We start from the raw sequence: 20091 nt of genomic DNA, 5'->3' as shown, positions 1-20091 counted from the left end.
ACAGCCAGAAGTGGGTGGCCAGGTCCTTCTTCCTGGTCTGTCTTAGTTGGAAGCTCTGCTGAAACCTGTCCACCATGGATGGGTCAATCTGCTGGTAGTTGAAACACTGGTGGCATAGCTTTCAGCATCACAGCAACATGTAGCCACCACAGTATGACAACCAACAGACAGCGAGGTGGTGTGGTTCCTGACTGGGAAACAAACCCAGGCTGCAGCAGTGAGAGTGCCGAATCTTAACCACTAGACCACCAGGGCTGGCTTGAGTATCACATTTCATGAAAATAACACAATTTTGTCTATTTTCTCATTGATGGTCATTAGGTAGTTTAAGTTTTTGAATATTATGAATAAAGCTGCTGTCAACATTTTTGTATGAGTCTTATGGAGGATATAAGGTTTCATTTCTCTTCAGAAAATCTAGGATTGGAATTGCTAGTTCATAGGTTAGGTGTACGTTTAACTATATCAAATAATGTCCAACTGTTTTCAAAAGTGCACCATTTTACATTTCAACAATATTGTATAAGAGTTAGAGTTGCTCCATGTTTTCATCAACATTTAGTATCATCAATCTTTGTAATTTTAGCCATTTTAGTGGGTGTGGAGTGGTATCCCGTTGTGGTTTTTTTTTTTTTTTTTTGCGAGGAAGATCAGCCCTGAGCTAACATCCGATGCCAAGCCTCCTCATTTTGCTGAGGAAGACTGGCCCTGGGCTAACATCCGTGCCCATCTTCCTCTACTTTATATGGGACACCGCCACAGCATGGCTTGACAAGCGGTGCGTCGGTGCGCGCCCGGGATCCGAACCTGCGAACCCTGGGCTGCTGAAGCAGAGTGCACGCACTTAACCGCTTCACCACCGGGCCGGCCCCATCCCATTGCGGTTTTGATTTGCATTTTTGTAATGATTATGGTGTTGAGCATTTTTTCAAGTGCTTTTTGGTCATTATATTTTCTTTTGTCAATTGTCCTTTATCCATGATTTTTATTATATGTTTGCTTTCTAACTATTGAGTTGTAAGAGTTCTTTATATATTCTGGAAACCAGTCCTTTGTCAAATATAGCATTGCAAATATTTTATCCCAGTCTGTGGCTTGACGTTCAATGCTCTTAACAGTGTCTTTTGAAGAGCAGAAGTTTATTTCAAAGTTAAATTTATGGAATTTTTGTATTGATTTTGCCGGTTGTTTTCTATTTGCCCCATTTATTTACTCTTTGTTCCTTTCTCTCTTTTTCTGCCTTCTTCTGAGTATGTCTTATTGTTCCATTTCACCTCATTGTTGGCTTATTAGCTATAACTATTTTGTTATTCTAGTGGTTTCCTACTGCCTATATTTACATCATTAACTGATAACAGCCTACTTTTAAACGATATTATACCTCTTCACATAAAGCATAGGAACCTTACAATAATATACTTCCATTTCTCACTTCTAGGATTTTGTGGCATTGTTGTCATACATATTACTATTACTTAGGCTATAAACCTCACACTGGATTATTATTTTTGAAACAATTATTTTCTTAAAGAGAGTTAAATAATAAGAAAACATCTTATATATTTATATACATAGTTACCATTTCCAGGACTCTTCATTCCTTTGTGCTGATCCTTATTTCTGTCTGGTATTATTTTCTTCTTCCTGGGGACTTCTTAAAAAACTGTCTTGTAGTGTGGACCTATTGGTAATGAATTGCTTTAGCTTTTGTACATATGAAAAAAATTTTTATTTTGCATTTTTTGTGATATTTTTGCAGAGTACAGAAATCTAGGGAGACTGGTTTCCTTTCAGTCAGTACTTGAAAGATGCTGCTCCAGTGACTTCTCACTTGCATTGCTGTCATCAGCAAAATCTGCTGTCATCCTTATTTTTGTTCTGTATAAAATGTGTCTTTTTTTCTCTATCTGTTTTTAAGAGTTTTCTCTTTATCACTGTGGGTTTTGAGCAATTTGATTATGATGTGCCATGGTGTAATTTCCTTCATGTGTCTCGTGCTTGGGGTTTGTTGAGATTCCTGGATCTGTGGGTTTACAGTGCTCATCAATTGTGGAAAATGTTTGACTATTATTTTTTCAAATATTTTTTCTGTCCCTCCCAATCTCTCCTCTCCTTTGGGTATTCCAATTACACATATATTAGACCATTTGAAGTTGTCACACAGCTCACTAATGCTCTGTTCATTTTTTAAAATTCTCTTTTCTATCTGTGTTTTACTTTGGAGAGTTTCTATTATTGTTATATCTTCAAGTGCACTAATTTTTTCTTCTGCAAAGTCTAATCTGCCATTAATAACATTCATTGTATTTTTCATCTCACACATTGTATCTTTCATTTCACTCTAGAAATCCAATTTGGGCCTTCTCTATATCACGCAAGTAACTACTTAACTTTTTGAGTAGAGTTATAGTAAGTGTTGTAATACCCTTGTCTACTAATTCTAACATCTGTGTCATTTCCAGGTTGCTTTTGATTCATGGATTTTTCTCCTCATTATTGGTCATATGTTTCTGCTTCTTTGCATGCCAGGTAATTCCTTTTTTAGATACCAGACATTGTAAATTTTACCTTTTTTGGGTCCTGGATCTTTTTATATTTTAAAAATATTCTTGAGCTTTGTTGAGGGATGCAGTACAGTTACCGGAAAAATTTGATCTTTTCAGGTCTTGCTTTTAATACTTTTAGGTGGGACCAGAGCAGTGAGTGTATGGCCTGGAGCTAATCCCTCCCCACACTGAGGCAAGATCCTTCTGAGAACTCTGACCAATGTCCTGTGAATTAAGTGGATTTCCACTCTGGCTGGTGGTGAGCAACAATATTCCCAGCCCTGTGAACACCACACGCTGTTCTCTCTAATCCGTGCATTCTCAATGGGGGTGATGTTGCCCCCAAAAGGGCAAAACTTACTTTTTGGAGAATAATTTTTGTGTTTGTCTCTTTTTATATAAAGCAGAGGTATCCATAAGTTTATATATACATATCTACACATACATACAATACATAAATAGCTATACAGATTTACACTAGTCCTGTGGTATTAAAATTCCATAAGGGAGACTGATTATGAAAATAATGTCTAAAATTACTCCTTAAGGAGTTGATAATCTTAAAAAGGTTGAGAAACGCTATTCTAATGATTCTGAGTGGCTTTTTCCCCTGTCCCAGGCAGTTTCCCCACATGAGCTGATGGGTACTCTGCGGAACACTGGAGGGTGACCCTCTGCAGATCTCTTTCCCCTCCAGCACCCTGTCCTGCAAACTCTAGCCACCTTGATCTTCCAGGTCTGTTAGCTCTATCTTTGACTCTGCCCTCCCTGCACCATGGCCTGGAAACTCTCTCAAGGTTATCAGCTGGGCAATCACAGGACGCACCTCATTTGTTCCCCTTCCCTATACCTGATGTCCTGTGTCTTGAAAACCATTGTTTCATATATATTTTATGGCTTTGGGTTGTTTTATGCAGGAAGGCAAATCTGTTCCCCATTACTCTATCTTGGCTGGAAATGGATGTTAGTTATATTCACCTTTGATTGACACCAGTTTGGTCTCATGGGATCACAAATGTCTCCTTCTAGGCAGGTTTAGTCACACTATTTCTGTAACAAATTAATTCTCATGCAATTATAATATTATAAAGGCTGGTTATTACTTTTTAATTTTAGAACAATCTTAGACAAAGCACAGAAAGTTTATATTTACAGGACAGAATATTAATGCTATCCCGGGACCTTGCCAATGCGACAAGTAGTGGTGTGGTGGTTGGTGGCTGGGAGCTGCACTTGTAGAAGTTGTGGAGGGAGACGATGGAGAGCACTAATTTTCACTAACATGGTAGGCGACTGAAGTATTATAGTCAACAATTGATGCATCCAGAAACCGCTTTACATATGTTACTAAAAGCCATAAAGGGAAACCAACAGAATTAAAATTAAAATGTTCCTAACAGGGCTCAGGAATGGCCGGAGGGCACAGAGAAGGAGCTTGAAATGAGCTGTGTTCTTCATCTTCCCACGTGTGGAGTCACAGATCTTCTTCGAGCAGAAGCAGAGGGATAAGGATATTCTCTACAGCGGCACTGTCCACTGTGGTTGCCACTAGCCACACGTGGCAGTTCGGTTACTGAAATGAGCCTAGTGTGATTGAGGAACCCCATTTTTTACTTCATTACATCTTTATTAATTAAAATTTAAATTTATAGCCACATGTGGCTAGTGGCTATCACATTATACAGTACGTATGTAGATGTTTCTATCACCATGGAAAGTTCTGTTGGACAGCACTGGTCTTGAGTTTGGAAGACAATTATCAGAAGAATCAAAACCAGAAATGATGAAGCACAAGTTCTTGGTAGTGAGGCTGAGGGAAATGGGAGGAGGGTTTTACTTCTCATATTCTCCGTTATGCCTTGAATATTTATCTATATCATATTTTGTTATATGTCCAGAATGCTTCCCTCAACCCATCATCTCAATGGCCACAACACTTCATTCCCAAAGGATTTTTATGATTTTTGGCTTAGAGTAAAAAATATTTTTAGAGGGGAAATATTTGTTCTTATGAATTCTAATAGTCATATTTAAACATATGTTGTTAAGTTGTTAATCCCTGTTTTCTACTTAACATCTGTGGCTTTGATGATAAAACATAAAATTATTTTCATAAAATTGAATTGGTATTCATCACCTTCCAGGCCACAAAGCTGTACTTCTTAAATACTCAATTCTGTGATTTCTGTGATCCTTAAAGGGAGTTATACCTTTTCTTGACAGTAAGTCAGAACTTCTCAGAGAGTGGGGAAGGGCATTTGCTGGTGGCATCTGAACATCTCCATGTAAGGAGGAGCTGCTGAGCCCTTTCCCATGAGGAGCAGGAGATGGGCAGTGTGAGGGGCACTTTTTAATTGACATTCTTCAGCATTTGACCTTTTTGGTAACAATGAGCATATATTTCTTTTGTAATTAAGTAAACCCAATTAAAGGTGGATTAAAAGTAATAAAACTAAATGTTTGGAGCTAACCTTTTAGGAAAACACACCAGAATCCTTGACAAGGCCTACAGAACCCTTCATGATGGGCTCCGATGCCCTCCCCACCTCATTCCATACCCTCTCCCTTTCATTCTCTGCACTCTGGTCTCACTGTCCTTCTCTTAGGGCCTCAGGCGTGCCACCCTCCCTCCCACCAGTGGCTTTTGCAACACGCTAGTTTCTCTGCCTAAATTTCCTGAATTGCTTCACCCTCCCCTGACCATTTCTGCCTTCAGGTTTCAGCTCAAATACTACTTTCACAGAAGGGAACCTTCTGTGGCAGCTTATAGTTTCCAAAGATGGTCTTAGCAATATCTCCTATCCTATCACCTCTTCTGCAATGTGACCTTGCAGATGGCAGATGTCTCTGCCATCAAGAGGAGGAGTTGATTTCTCCATCCCCTTGAACCTGGGCAGACTTGGTGACTTGCTTGAACAATAGAAGGCAGCAGAAGTGACATTCTGGGACTTCCGAGGATAAGCTGAAGAAGACTTGCAGCTTCCATGTGGGTCTTCTGGAACATGCACTCTTGGGACGATCCCTCTTGGAACCCAGTGAGCTGCTATAAGAAGTCCAAGCCACATGGAGAGACCATGTGCAGACCCCTGGTTAACAGCCCAACTGATCCCCCTGCCAACAGCCATGTGAGTGAGCCATCTCACATGCCCAGCCCAGCCAGATGACTGCAGCCTCAGCTGACATCTGCCGGCAACTGCACAACAGACCCAAGCAAGAACCACTGAAGTGAGCCCAGCCAACCCACAGAACCATGAGAGATAACAAATTATTGTTCTAAGTTCTGGGGGTTGTGTTTTGGGGCAGTAGACCGACCATTTTCCCAGGCGGGTGAGGGCCCCATTTCACTCTCATGGCCCCACCTTTCTGGAAGAACTAATGGTAATAATACAATAAGTCCCCTGCAAGCCAGGCACCGGTCCTAGTGCCTTACAAACACCATCTTATTCAGTCCTCACAAGAATCCTGTGAGGGAAAGAAGCATGTTTTTTTTTTCCGTTCTTTTTTTTTTTTGAGGAAGATTGGCCCTGCATTAACATCTGTTGCCAATCTTCCTCTTTTTCTTTTTTCTCCCCAAAGCCCCAGTACGTAGTTGTATATCATAGTTGTAGAGTTGTAGCTCTTCTACGTGAGAAGCAGCCTCAGCATGGCTTGACAAGTGGTGCGTAGGCCCGCGCCCAGGATCCCAACCGGCGAACCCCGGGCCGCCGAAGTGGAGCCCGCGAACTTAACCGCTACGCCACTGGGCCGGCCCCTGAAAGAAGCATTTTTCTAATACTTAGAGGCAAGGAAGGTTAAGAACACTTCTCCTCAACACTCAGCCAGGATGTGAACCCGGGTAGCACTTCCCACGGTTTGTGACTGTACCTGTATCTCTGTAATTATGTGGATTAACGTCTCCCCCTTTAAAGCTAAAGTGTGAGCTCCATGGAGGGTGGGACCACGTCTGTTTTTGTTCGTGGTACACCCCTGGAGCCTAAAATGTGCTCAATAAAATCAGAGCGAGTAAACCTCAGCGGCTTCTGGGAGCTCACGCTCAGCGTGAGAGAAGAATAAAATGCCAACTACCTCATTATTCTTTAGGCCTGGTAGTTCAGAGGTGAAATATGTATTTGGAATTCATAAGAGTATAGAGACATAGTGCTTGGGAATATAGCAGACAGATCTGGGCTCAAATCCTGACTTGAGCACTCTGCGACCTTGGCTCAAGTCATCATTTCTTCACCTGTAATATTAAATAAATACCTTGCCGGTTGTTGAGAGGATGAAATGACATATGCAAAGCACCCTGAACACAGTCCTCGGCACGCAGCCCCGATAAAGAGTTCCACTGTCTAGTGTAACAAACAGAAAATTCTTCCAATTCATGGCAAATGTTAGGTCTGCACCTATCAAACATTAGCTCAGACATGAGCACCCAATGAAAATGGTAGATAGTATGTCCAGCCTGGGCATGCTCACTCGCTGGGTGAAGTGGAGCTCTGCTGCGACTACACTAAAATTTGCATTTATGATATTTTTAACCCTTGATTAAAGATTCAACAAACTCAAAGGATTCAATATACTACATGAGCTCACATGGGGAAGACTGCAAGCTGGAGGGCTTGCCCCATCCAGTGCTCGACAGCCCCAGCTCCATGAGGTGGAGAGCATCCTCCTAGGATGCAGGACACCCAGCCTGAGAGGGACCCCTGGCCCTGGCTCCAGGGTGACACCTGCCCAAGATGGGGGAGGTGAGCATTTGGGGTTTAGAGGCCTTCTTTCCCACTACTCGGAAGCTGTAGCTGCTAAAAGCAGAAAACAGACCAACACCTGCAACAGCTTCAGTAGCTGAGAGGGTCGATTTAACAAGTAGATGTGAAGAGGATGCAGAACATCTTTTAGTGTGTCCGAGATGCCCCGGGGTTTACTGTGGACAGGACATCAACACGCGTGCTGGAAAGCTGACACTGGGCTCGATTTACAAGTGCGACTTTTCATTTCCCACCGATCTGACCAGCTCTTTGCCACAGTCTCTGTGCACTTTTGTCCAACTCTTCATTGTCCTCTGCAGAGCTTTGCCAGCTGTTTTCATACTCTTCTGATCAGACATGTCCCCTAATTAGAAGTGATGCACCCTCTGTGTGCACAGTGAGACTAATGTACACATTAATCAAATTAGCAGGGCATTATGTGTCTGTACAATAAGTAACTTAAATGGGCCCTCCCCCCATTTAAGGAATGTAGATGATGGCAGGAAGCCAGCATGGTATCCCAACGTCACCACACCTTATGAACCCAAGAACAACTATCTCACTTCCCTGTGGTCAGCAGGAGTTATAATAAGGCCTCCACAGATTCGGTCCAGAATGGGCCAGTTAGTCCTTTGCAAGAGAACAATGTTTACAAAGGTCGTAAATCATAACCTTGGCCCTAGCCTGTTTGATAAATGTTTTCCGTTTCCTTTTAAATGCGGAAAAGAGAAGAGAGTAGCTCACTTAGCCATGAAGGCGTGCTCTGCTGATTTGGGTCATCATCTTAAAGGAAGGAAGGGGCACTCACTGAAGGCTGATCTTTTAGCAAGGAAAGGTGGAGCAAACTCTGGCCTGGGGCAGTACCAACACTACCCCAACGGACTCTGCGACATCAGACAACGCACTTTATTGTTCTTGTCTGCAACTTCTGCATCTAGAAAAGATGTCATATGGAATGATCTCATAGACTCCCTCAGTTCTAAAGTCACTGATTCCAAGCCTGTATGAACTACAACAAATTTCATGTGCCTTGCTCTCAGAGTCATTCAAGTCACATATTAGATAATGCCTGCCACTACTATAAATGTAGCAATTTTTTTCAATTTCATTATATTTTAAAAGTCATTTTTTATGATTTCTGGATTTTCACTTTAAACTGAATATTGCTATTTACTTACCAGCTAAGTTCAAAGATTGCTAACAATAATCTAAATCACACATTACTTTATTTCTCATTTTACAAATCTACTTTTAATTCTTTGTTATTTTCTATTCTTCTGTTTTTTCCACGTAGAGTTCATTTCAGAGCTAAGAGCCTAGGCTACCGGCTGGTTGTTCCCTGGAGCGTGCAGGGAACCGCACTATGCTCAAGTTAACAGATAGGTTTAATTTTCTAACTGGAATTAGATCTAGCGAATAGCCAGTGGAGATGCAAACCTTAACATAAGCATACTATTAGAATGCAAACGACAAGAAATGAGCAAAGGAATTGTTTTTTAGGAGGATATTTAGGAGTCTGGGGGGAAATAAATATATCAACCTGAGCGTCTCCTTGACTGTAAGGAAATAATTAATAAGATACCAAATTGAAGATTAAATGCTGTCAAGTCGATTCTGACCCCTAGCACCCGGTGTACAGCACAGCAGAACCCTGCCCGGTCTTTTTGTACCATCCTCTTATCATCTGGTGCCATATCAGACAGTGCTCTGCTGCTGTTCACAGGGTTTTTATGGCCAACTTTTTCGGAAGTGGGTGGCCAGGTTCTTCTTCCTAGTCTGTCTTAGGCTGGAAGCTCTGCTGAAAGCTGTCCACCATGGTTGACCCTGCCGGTATTTGATATCCCGGTGGCATAGCTCTCAGCATCACAGCAACACACAGCCGCCACAGTGTGACAATCGACAGACGGGTGGTGTGGTTCCCTGACCAGAAACGAACCCCAACCATGGCAGTGAGAGCGCGAAATCCTAACCACTAGACCACCAGGGCTGGCTAAGCTGAAGACGACACATACTCATCTGGCTTACATACCTGGATCACAGAGAAGAAAATGGACAAATCAAAGAGGGGTTGTTGAAGATTTAGGCAGCTTTTACTCTTCCAAGATTTGAAAGCAATTTTGGTTTGGGAGAAGCAGTAATTAGGCTGCAGTGTCTGGTACCTTTTCAAAAATAGCACAAGGTTATGCTGATTTGGAAAATAAAAGCTTGGAAATGCAGCTGGCCGTAGGAAAGCTACATCATCTGCTCCGGCCCCTCCAACTGCCTTTGACTTACCATTTGTCTTATTTCAAGGCACACTTCACCACACTGTGAGCTGAGATGTGGAAAGAGGTGTCTCAGTTCGCTTTACAATCAGCTGCCATTATGTAAGGTTGTGGACACCTCACTAAAAGCAAAATTGTCAAGCCAGACAAGCAACTTATTTTTGACAAACTTTGTTCAACAAGTAATTGGCTACTCTTAAGGGTAAAATATCTCGAAGCAGAAATTTTAGAAGTTGAACTTTCATTAAATGCATGTACTGCTATTGGAGAAATATCATAAAACATCTTTTTAATGTGAACACTACTTCATACAATGAAAAACTATTTACAATGTGTTGCTTCCAGACTGGCTCTTTTACATCGTGCATATACCCAGCGTGTGTCTTCAGCCAGGCGCCTCAGTCCAATTGCACGTCCTCCTTGTACGCGATGGCTCTCCAGGGTCCCTGGGGATTCAGGGAGTCTGTCCACTTACATTCTCCTTAGTAATTATGGCTCAGCAGGCATGCCACCAAAATCATCTATCACCCAGAGGCTCTGGCAATCACACATTAAGTAAAACGCGTAGATTAGGTTTTTCTCCAATAAATACTAATTTGACAATACAATCCATTTCCATCTTAAGAAATAGTTTTCAGTCAGGAAAACGTTTGTTTCTCACTGGAACTAGAGTGAACAGTCTGTTGTTCACGCTGGAACTGAGTTATGATGTCTTTGTATACAAATATAGCATATTTTGGCCAGGAATATAATTTCTTGTTAAAGAGTTTATTTGCCTTCACACGCAGGATTGCTACATACATTCACAGTTTTAATAGGCTGTAATTAGCTATTCCAGTTGTGCTTTAAAATCCCAAATATTATTTTCATTAGTGAGTGCAAAGCAAATGTCCCATTTGACTACAATTGGTCCTAGAGTTATAAACTCCATAATGATTTCTAGAAAGTTCCCTCATTCTCCAGTTTCGTCGTTTGCTTTTTCAGGGATGACTTCCAGGCTCCGGCGCGGCTTCTGACCGTCAGCATTTTCTGTGCCTGGTTTATTCAGCCCGCACGAAACAGCAGCATAATGGATTTGTTTCAAGTTCTCCAAAGTCTCATTCTTAGCGTATTTCAGAAGATCCGCTTGTCCCTGTAACAAAACAGGCAATCAAACAGCGTTAGATGTGACATGACATTGTTACAGTTTGACAATATAGGTCTTCCACTGAAACTGAAATATTTTGATTCTGCAAGAGGGCATATTTATTTCTTATTGGCACTGCATCTGAAATAGGTCAATTTTAATAAAAAACGAGTTTGTTTTCTCAGTTTTCAACACCATACTGCAAGTGTGTGCTGTCTTTTCAGTTCTTTCCATTCACAAATCTGAACAGAGTTCTGTGCATATGGACCATTCCCGTCTATCCTCGTTAAAATTACATCTTTGGCTAATTGTTTGGCCAATCTTGTTCTTTTTTTTACTTTTAAGATTTGCTTTTTTTTTAACTTTTTATTCTGAAATAAGTATAAATTCACAGAAGGATGCAAACATAGTGCAGAGAGGTCTTGTGTGTCCTTTCCCAAATGTCCCCCAATGGTTATATCTTAAATATCTCTAGTACAATATCCAGACCAGGTAACCGACTGTGGTACCATGTGTGTATAGTTCTGTGTCACTTCACCCCATGTGCAGGTTCCTGTAACCACCACTGCAATCCTCACATGGGGCTAGTCTACCACCACTAAGATCTCCCTGGTACCATGACTCCACAGGCAGACCCATGCCCTAGCCCTCCACCATCCCGAGCCCTTCACAACCCTAATCTGTTCTCCATCTCTAACAATCTGCTTTTGAAGCAAGCTCTGGCATCACAGACACACAGCAGGTCCTCACTGAGTACTTGCTAAAAGAAGGAATAAAGGAAAAGATTCTCTACTCTGGATGAACTTTCTTAGCCAAATTTTAATTTCTTTTATGGGGTGTGACTGTCAACTTGACATATATGCAGCCTAACACGTATAAAGGTCAGAGAACAGAGGGATGGATTGAAGCGCAGTCACTGGGAGTCTGGAATTGGAGCTGATGATGGGCCAAGGCAGAGTTTGTCAACCTTATCATTCTTGACACTTTGGCAGAGAATTCTTTTGGTGGGGGGCCGGGGAGGGGGCTGTCTTGTGCATCTTAGAGTATATAGCAGCATCTCTGGCCGTTACCCACTAGATACCAGTAGCACCCCCAGTTGTGACAACCACAATGTCTGCAGACATTGCCAAATGTCCCCTGGGGGATGAAATTGCCCTTGCTTGAGAACCACTGGGCTAATGTATCAGTCAAGGATTTCAAGACTATTGGGTAGATGAGGTAACGCGGCGCTCCATTGTTGCAAATTCCAACATTCCTACTTCGCTTTTTTGTTCTATTTTTCTTTCCGATATTAATCTGCCTTCTACTGATGGGTCTTTCTACTCACACTTCTACCGTCTACTTCTACCTTTCCTTCTTTCTTATTCTCCTTGCTTATTATTTTTTATCCTTTCCTCAGGCTCTCAATTTATTCCATTATTCTCTTTATGATTTGGCTTTTTCCTTGCCATACTTACATTCTTGTTTTTTTTTTTTTTTTTTTTTTTAACTGCCTCCCCACGTGCGTCCCCTTTAAAGTACTCTTGCACAACAAAAGCTTGGGGCCAGCTGCAGAGGGTAACAGGGAAGGACTTAGCTTGGCAGGCAACCGGACTATAATCAAAGCTCAGTTGCTGGTGAGACCAAATCGCAATGCAATTTTAAGCCACCAAGAGACCTGAATCCACAGAATGGTTTGCTGTTTACCACTCACCGTTCATGATTTTCCTGCTTTACAAAGACCTTTAATTACTAACTATAAATAGATGGTCCATTGCTTAGTTTAACTGAAGGAGCTTCATTTTTATTCATTCTTACTAGTCACTGAACTCATATATTGAAATGTTACAAGTTGTGAGCTTTTGTATATAAATACAGCATATTGTGCCAGGAATATAATTTCTTGTTAAAGAGTTTATTTGCCCTTGCACATAGAATTACTACATACATTCATGGTTAATAGATTGTAACTAGCTATTCCATTTGAGCTATTAAATTCCAAATAGTATTTTTTTAATTAATAAACTTTATTTTTTAGAACCATTTTAGGTTCACAGCAAAATTAAGCAAAGAATACAGACAGTTCCCATATATCCCCTGTCCCCACACATGCACTACCTCCTACCCTCCTGCCCCACGGTGGCACATTTGTTACAGTTGATGAACCTACATTGACACATCATTATCACCCAAAGCCCATAGTTTAAATTAGAGTTCACTCTTGGTGTTGTACATTCTACGGGTTTGGAAAAATGTATAGCGACACGTATCCACCATTATAGTACCACACAGAATAGTTACACTGCCCTAAAAATTCTCTGTGCTCCACCATGTCATCCCTTCCTTCCCTCTAATCCCTGACAACTACTGATCTTTTTACTGACTCCATAGTTTTGCTTTTTCAGAATGTCATATCACTGGAATTATACAGTATGTAGCCTTTTCAGATTGGCTTCTTTCACTTAGCATTTAAGGTTCCTCCATGTCTTTTACGGTTTGACAGCTCATTTCTTTTTAGCACTGAATAATATTCATTGTCTGGATGTACCACAGTTTATCCATTCACCTACTGAAGGACATCTTGGTTACTTCCAATTTGGCAGTTATGAATAAAGCTTCTATAAACATCCATGTGCAGGTTTTTGTGCGGACATATGTTTTTGATTCATTTGGTAGATTCATTTCAGTTCATTTGGTAGGAGCATGATTGGTATATCATATGGTTTAAGAGTATGTTTAGTTTTGTAAGAAACTGCTAAACTCTCTTCCACAGAGACTATCCTTTTGCACTCCCACCAGGAATGAATGAATGAATGAGAATACTCCACATTCTCACCAGCATTTCATGTTGTCAGTGTTCCAGATTTTGGCCATTCTAATAGGTGTGTACTGGTATCTCGTTGTTTTAATTTGCAATTCTCTAATGACATATGATATTGAACATCTTATCATATGCTTACCATCTGCATAGCTCCTTTGGTGAAATGTCTGCTCAGGTCTTTTGCCCATTTTTAATCAAGTTGTTCATTTTCTTATTGTTGAGTTTTAAGAGTCCTCTGTATATTTTAGATAACAGCCCATTATCAGATGCTCCTTTTACAAATATTTTCTCCCAGTCTGTGGCTTGCCTTGTTATTCTCTTGACTTGTCCTTTGCAGAGCACAAGTTCTTAATTTTATTGAAGTCCAACTTATGAATTCTTTCTTTCATGAATCATGCCTTTGGTGTTGTATCCATAAAGTCATTACCATACCCCAAGGTCATCTAGGTTTTCTCCTATGTTATCTTCTAGGAGTTTTATAGTTTTGCATTTTACATTTAGGTGTATGATCTCTTTTGAGTTAATTTTTATGAAGGGTGGAAGATCTGTGTCTACATTAATGTTTTTGCACGTAGATGTCCAGTTGTTCCAGCTCCATTTGTTGAAAAAACCTTCTTTGCTCCATTGTATTGCCTTTGCTCCTTTGTCAAAGATCAGTTGACCTGTGGATCTATTGGTGGGCTCTCTATTCTGTTCCATTGATCTATTTGTCTATTCCTTCACCAGTACCACACTGTTTTGATTACTGTAGCTTTACAGTAAATCTTGAAGACGGGTAGTGTCAGTCCTCTGACTTTGTTCTTCTCCTTCGATAGTGTTTTTGCATCTCCATATAAACTTTAGAATTGGTTTGTCAATATCTATAACTTGCTGGGATTTTGACTTGGATTTCATCAAATCTATATATCAAGTTGAAAGAAATGACATTTTGAAAATACTGAGTTTTCCTACCATGAACATGAAATATATCTCCATTTATTTAGTTCTTCTTTGGTATCTTTCATCCGAGTTTCATAGTTTTCCTCATATAGATCTTCTACATATTTCATTGGATTTATATCTAAGTATTTAATTTTTGGGGGTGCTAAAGTAAATGGTATTGTGTTTTTAATTTCAAATTCCACTTGTTCATTGCTGGTATATAGGAAAGTGATTGACTTTTATACATTAACCTTGTATCCTGCCACTTGGCTATAATTGCTTATTAGTTCTGGGAGTTGTTTGCTGATTCTTTTGGAATTTCTACATAGATGATCATGTCATCTGTGAACAAAGACAATTTTATTTCTTGCTTCCCAATCTGTATACCTTTTCTTTTCTTTTCTTTTCTTGTCTTATTGCATTAGCTAGGACTTGCAGAACAATTTGAAAAGCAGTGGTGGCAGGAGACATCCTTGCCTTTTTCCAGATCTTAGCAGGAAAGCTTTGAGTTTCTCACCACAAGTATGATGTTAGCTGTAGGTTTTTTGTAAATGTTCTTTATCAAGTTGAAGAAGTTCTTCTCTATTCCAAGTTTTCTCAGAGTTTTCATCATGAATAGTTGCTGGATTTTGTCAAGTGCTTTTTCTACATCTATTGAGATGACAGATAACAGAGTTCCTTATCTGGTTGAATCTTATGTTTCCCAAATTCAGACAATGAATGTATGGCATATTGAACATACCAGGCCTTCAGCCATCATCCAGGTGAGACACAAAGAACCCCTCTAGGTGATAAACCTGGGCTTGGGGAGCTGCAAACTTTGTCCACATCACTTTAATTTTGTTCTATGTACGACTGACATGTCCTGGAGTTCTGGCATTTAGTGTGAATAAAGAACAATTCTGAAAGAGGTGATGGTGTTTGTTGTAGCAGTGTTCACATCTCATTGCTTCAAAAGACTTCAAAAGAGCAAAGGCTATTTAAAATGCTGCCACCCACTGACACAGGGTGTCTGGTTTTGAAGACTCCCACGAAACTGGCTTTGCAATGTTTTCAGTTGAGAAACTCAAACTCTATTTGGTTTCACACATTCCGTTCTGAATTTCATAACTTACTCTATTTGGTTTTTATCTTGAAAGATTTATAACAACCTTAGGTCAAAATATTTTAGGTTCTTACTTAGACTCAGAAAATAATCTTTAAAAGATGTAGCTACGGGCAGGGCTGGATCCCAGCGGCTCTTGCTGAGAGTCTGGCAGGATGTGCTCCTCTGGCTCTGCCTGGAGCTCACCTGGGATTGGATCAGAGGCTGGAGCAGCTGGGACAGGAATGACGGTAGGTGCCAAACGTCAGAGCCGGCGCCCAAGCCATACTTAACTCTTGGCTAATCACCAAACTTTCTGTCTGACCACAAAAGATGCCCTAGTTTTTAATATACTAAAAACATTTCAAGGCACATCTGTTAGTACTACATAGTTTTTGAAACCAAAATTAGCAATCACAATTCATGGCTTCTATTTAGACCTAGAGCTAAAACAGTAGGAATTCTATACTTCAGTTAATTTTTTCAAAGCTTTTTTGTCAAACTATCTGTTAGAGAAAAACAGAGTTGCCTTAATTCTGCGGTTAGTGACCCAGTGTGGCCACAAAGACTCCCTCGACCTCTGCCACCAACCCGTGCAATGGTTGCTTGGCTGAGAGCCAGAGAGAGCCAAGATGGCCACCTCCCATTCCCTGGGGGCCAGCAGACACTTTTCTTCCAAATTACATGCAGAGGGAAGGAGGAGAAAGAGGAGGACATGCCTACCATTTTGGGACTCTGAAGAAGGCACAAAAGCAGTCAAATACTTTTTGTTTTAATGCAAACAGGAATGTCAGTTATCAGTGTCTGGTTTGACATCAGCATATCTGGGGCCCACAGTGACTTTTGGGTTGTTCTGAGGCCACAGGCCCCAGGCCGAGAAGGTTCACCTGGGGCTGCAGACTAGGCTGCCTCCTTCCTAGCTTCCTCATCTGCTTGGGAACACAGAGAGGAACCCAGCAGATTTTAGGTACCTTCTCTGATACCTTCTCCTCTGCCAGGAGATGAGGCTGACTCTGGGATACAGAAAGGGAGGCAGACGCCTGGAGAGCACCAAGGCCCAGGAGGGAGATAGACTGTTGCCCTGAGTGAGCCTAACACCAACCCACATGCATGCGTCCTTATCTTTCCTGTCACCTGCAAGTCTCCAAGAGGCGTCAGGTACCCTCAGCGTCACTCTGAGATGATGGCACCGGGTCTAGGGTCCCTCTGCTATCTCTCACCTGAGTGCTTTCTGCAATGAAAACCAGAGAATTGAACCTGTAAAACCCTAACGGAATCTCATGACTGGGGAAACAAAAGCCAGGTCGACAGGAAGTCACAGTTTCTTTACTGGTTATTTATCTGGCATATTAATAGTATGTGGTCATAAACATGTTACCTTTTAGTAAATATTTTGTGGTTAGTCACTGTTTTGGGTGATGCAAGACTCATAAAGAAACTAAATACATTTCAATCCAGTATTTCATAAGTATTCAGAATCACAGGCCAAATGCACAAACCTCCTTCAAGAGTGCTATGGAAACTATTTAATACGTTATATTTCCTTACAACCACAATTCAAACTCACACAGAAAGGCTGCGAATGTAATTATAGTCCTAAATTTGAAACCACAAAGCCTACGAAATGTCAAAAATTAGATATGGGGGCCGGCCCCGTGGCTTAGCGGTTAAGTGCGCACGCTCCACTACTGGCGGCCCGGGTTCAGATCCCGGGCGTGCACCGACGCACCACTTGTCCGGCCATGCTGAGGCTGCGTCCCACATACAGCAACTAGAAGGATGGGCAACTATGACGTACAACTATCTACTGGGGCTTTGGGGAAAAAAAAGGAGGAGGATTGGCAATAGATGTTAGCTCAGAGCCAGTCTGCCTCAGCAAAAAGAGGAGGATTAGCATGGATGTTAGCTCAGGGCTGATCTTCCTCACAAAAAAAAAAAAAAGTTAGATATGTAGGAATGCATACCAGCAAAGCCTTCTGGGAACAGTGGTTGCCATTTATTGAGTGACTACTGTGTGCCAGGTGCTGCATTAAGCCCTTTACAAACATTACCTCTTGAGAGTCTCTCAAGTCTGTAAGAGAGGTGTACTTACTATTCCCATTTTATAGATGAGGAAACTGAGTCTAGAGAGACCCAGGGCCTCCCGCAAGGCGGAGTCTGCACAGCGAATTACACTTGAACATACACAGCTTTCTCTCTGTGTGTGTGTTTTGTTTTCTTCTTGGATAAACTAAACCACAGGGCCCAAACTATAGAGAATTGAGCCCCACACATCACATGAAACACTTTTAAAGCTGGCAAAGTGGAATGTCCACCACATTTTTAATGTACCCATCATACTGCCAACTGCGCAGACAGTTCACTCTTCCCGTGATTAAACACAGGAATGGGAATACAGATTTCCAGTTCGTATTTGTTGAATGAAGCATGAATGAACAAAGAATGAATGGGCTGTGGGACTCTTAGCTACTGATTCTAAATCACCACCCATTATACTCTGACAGTGCCCCCTCGAGTGGACTCATGTGGCTGCCTCGACAGCAGCATGTTCGTCAGTTACAGAAGGCCTCAGCTTGGTCAGGCCGTCTCTCCACCGACGTCTCAATAAACCTCACACTTGAAAAAAGAGCCTCTGATCATCAGTCACCTAAGGCCAGAGCGACAGGGAATGTGGCACGTGCTTTTCTATAGGATGTTAGATTCGTTTTAAATGCTTCCTTATTTTTTCTGTTTTTGGCTTCACCTGACGTGCATTCACAGGTTTGAAGGGAATGGAATGTGGGTTGCAAATAAATTTGTCTCACCGCAGCAGGAAGACTGCCTTCCCCCGCAAAGGTTCAGGGTTCTGACAAAGTGGGCGCGGGGTTCTGTGAGCATGTAAAGAACAGCACTGGGAACAAGCTCCTAACCCTTGATTTCTCTCGTAACCCAGAGAGACATTAGAGTTGTACCATGCAGTGTCTTCATTACGCAATGACAGTGGACTGATCTGAGGACTGTCCTCGAGTCTTCTTTTTTGTTTTTTTGTTTTTTGTGTGTGAGGAAGATCAGCCCTGAGCTAACATCTATTGCTAATCCTCCTCCTTTTTTCCCCTTTTTCTCCCCAAAGCCCCAGTACATAGTTGTATGTCATAGTTGCACATTCTTCTAGTTGCTGTATGTGGGACGCGGCCTCAGCATGGCCAGAGAAGCGGTGCGTCGGTGCACCCCCGAGATCCGAACCCGGGCCGCCAGTATTGGAGCACGCACACTCAACCGCTAAGCCATGGGGCCGGCCCCTGTCCTCGAGTCTTGATCCCTCCACCTTTTCACTTTATTTTGGATATTTCATCAATTTACGGTTATTCCCCAATTTAACAATGGTTATACTCAAAGGTTTGTACAAAAGTTAATAATTTAAAATTTTAAGTATAAGATTCAATTTAATTTAAATTCAGAATGAATGCCTTTCTCCTCAGAAATAATTTTATGCTTCACTCAACAAAGATGGAGAGTGGGGGGCTCCAACACCATGGAGGAGGTGGTGTCTGAGTCGAGCCTTGACAGAAGGTTGGGAAAGGATTTCAGCAGGCCAAGGGGCTGTGGAGGACGCTGCCTTCCACACATGACTCCATGCGCCAACAGATGACGCCTCTGGGGCCTCACCACGGTTTAGTTGGTAGTTTCTATACTACAAAGATTTCTAAATTCCAACTGCGACTACTTCTTCTTCCGTTACAGACCTGGCCGTGAGAAGGGCTCAATTTCACCCTTGGGGTGAGTGCTGGCTCCTTGCAGTGGGAGAGGGGCCTCGCCAGAGGTGGGGTGAGGGTTTCAGGAGCAGCCATCAGCATCCCTAGACAGTGCAAGTGAGCCAGACCTAAGCACAGATGGGAGCAGCTCAAGAGAGGGACAGGGAGCAGGGCCTGAGGCGGGGAGAGCGTGGCCCCACTGCACAGAGAGAGGAAGTGGAGAGCGAGGGGATGCTGAGGGATGAGCAGGGCCAGGACAATGTGTGGGAAAGCTCCTGAAACACTAATAAAAACAGTACATGCATAAGCACTTCCTGCATACTATTAATCTTTTAAGCACACCTTTTGCATAATTAAACGTTAGCTGAGTAATCACAAATTCCACGCTGGTGGGATCCAAACGTCTGAAGTTCTACTGTGTTTTAAATGGATCAGAAGGTACAGCCTGCCTAATGACAAACACTATCGCAGTTTGCTTTTCTGAGCCATTCTGAGGAGTTTTACACACTAAGTAGAGAAAGGGCTTTCAGTCAATTATAGCTTTTCAGGAAAACAGGCAACATAATACAGCACATATAATAAATAAAATAACTAAAGGATAGTAGCATCAACAAAGAAAAGGAGTTACACACAGACTTATAGTAATTGTTGGAAGGAAACAAATGTTAGTCTTCAGGTCTTCAAGATAAGCACTGCACCTCAGGTAACAACAAAGAAAATCAAGATTAACCTCTTACCGGTGCAAAAATTGTCTGGTTTAATGACTTATTTTTGGCAGAAGTCTTATGTTCCTAAAGAGAACAAATCTCTACTTTCAGGGTTTAGTTTTTAGTCTTATTTCTGAGGGTGGAGTGGCACAGACGCAGAGAGCTGGCTTGGCAGCAATTCA

The 20091-nt window shown here is 41.7% G+C and overlaps 1 protein-coding gene across 1 annotated transcript in view; it reads right to left on the bottom strand.

Annotated features, from left to right (window-relative positions):
• Positions 1-9808: 9808 nt before the first annotated feature.
• Positions 9809-20091, bottom strand: part of PLCL2 (phospholipase C like 2) — a 175921-nt gene continuing 165638 nt past the window's right edge. Inside the window, exon 6 of the mRNA XM_014789821.2 lies at positions 9809-10672. Within this exon, the coding sequence (XP_014645307.2) occupies positions 10493-10672 (180 nt within the window). The 3' untranslated portion in view covers positions 9809-10492. The remainder of the gene's footprint in view (positions 10673-20091) is intronic.

The sequence above is a fragment of the Ceratotherium simum genome, chromosome 5 (genome assembly GCF_057802395.1).
Source record: "Ceratotherium simum simum isolate JZ-2026a chromosome 5, ASM5780239v1, whole genome shotgun sequence".
Classification (NCBI taxonomy): Eukaryota; Metazoa; Chordata; class Mammalia; order Perissodactyla; family Rhinocerotidae; genus Ceratotherium; species Ceratotherium simum.
This window is presented reverse-complemented; position numbering and strand designations above follow the sequence as displayed.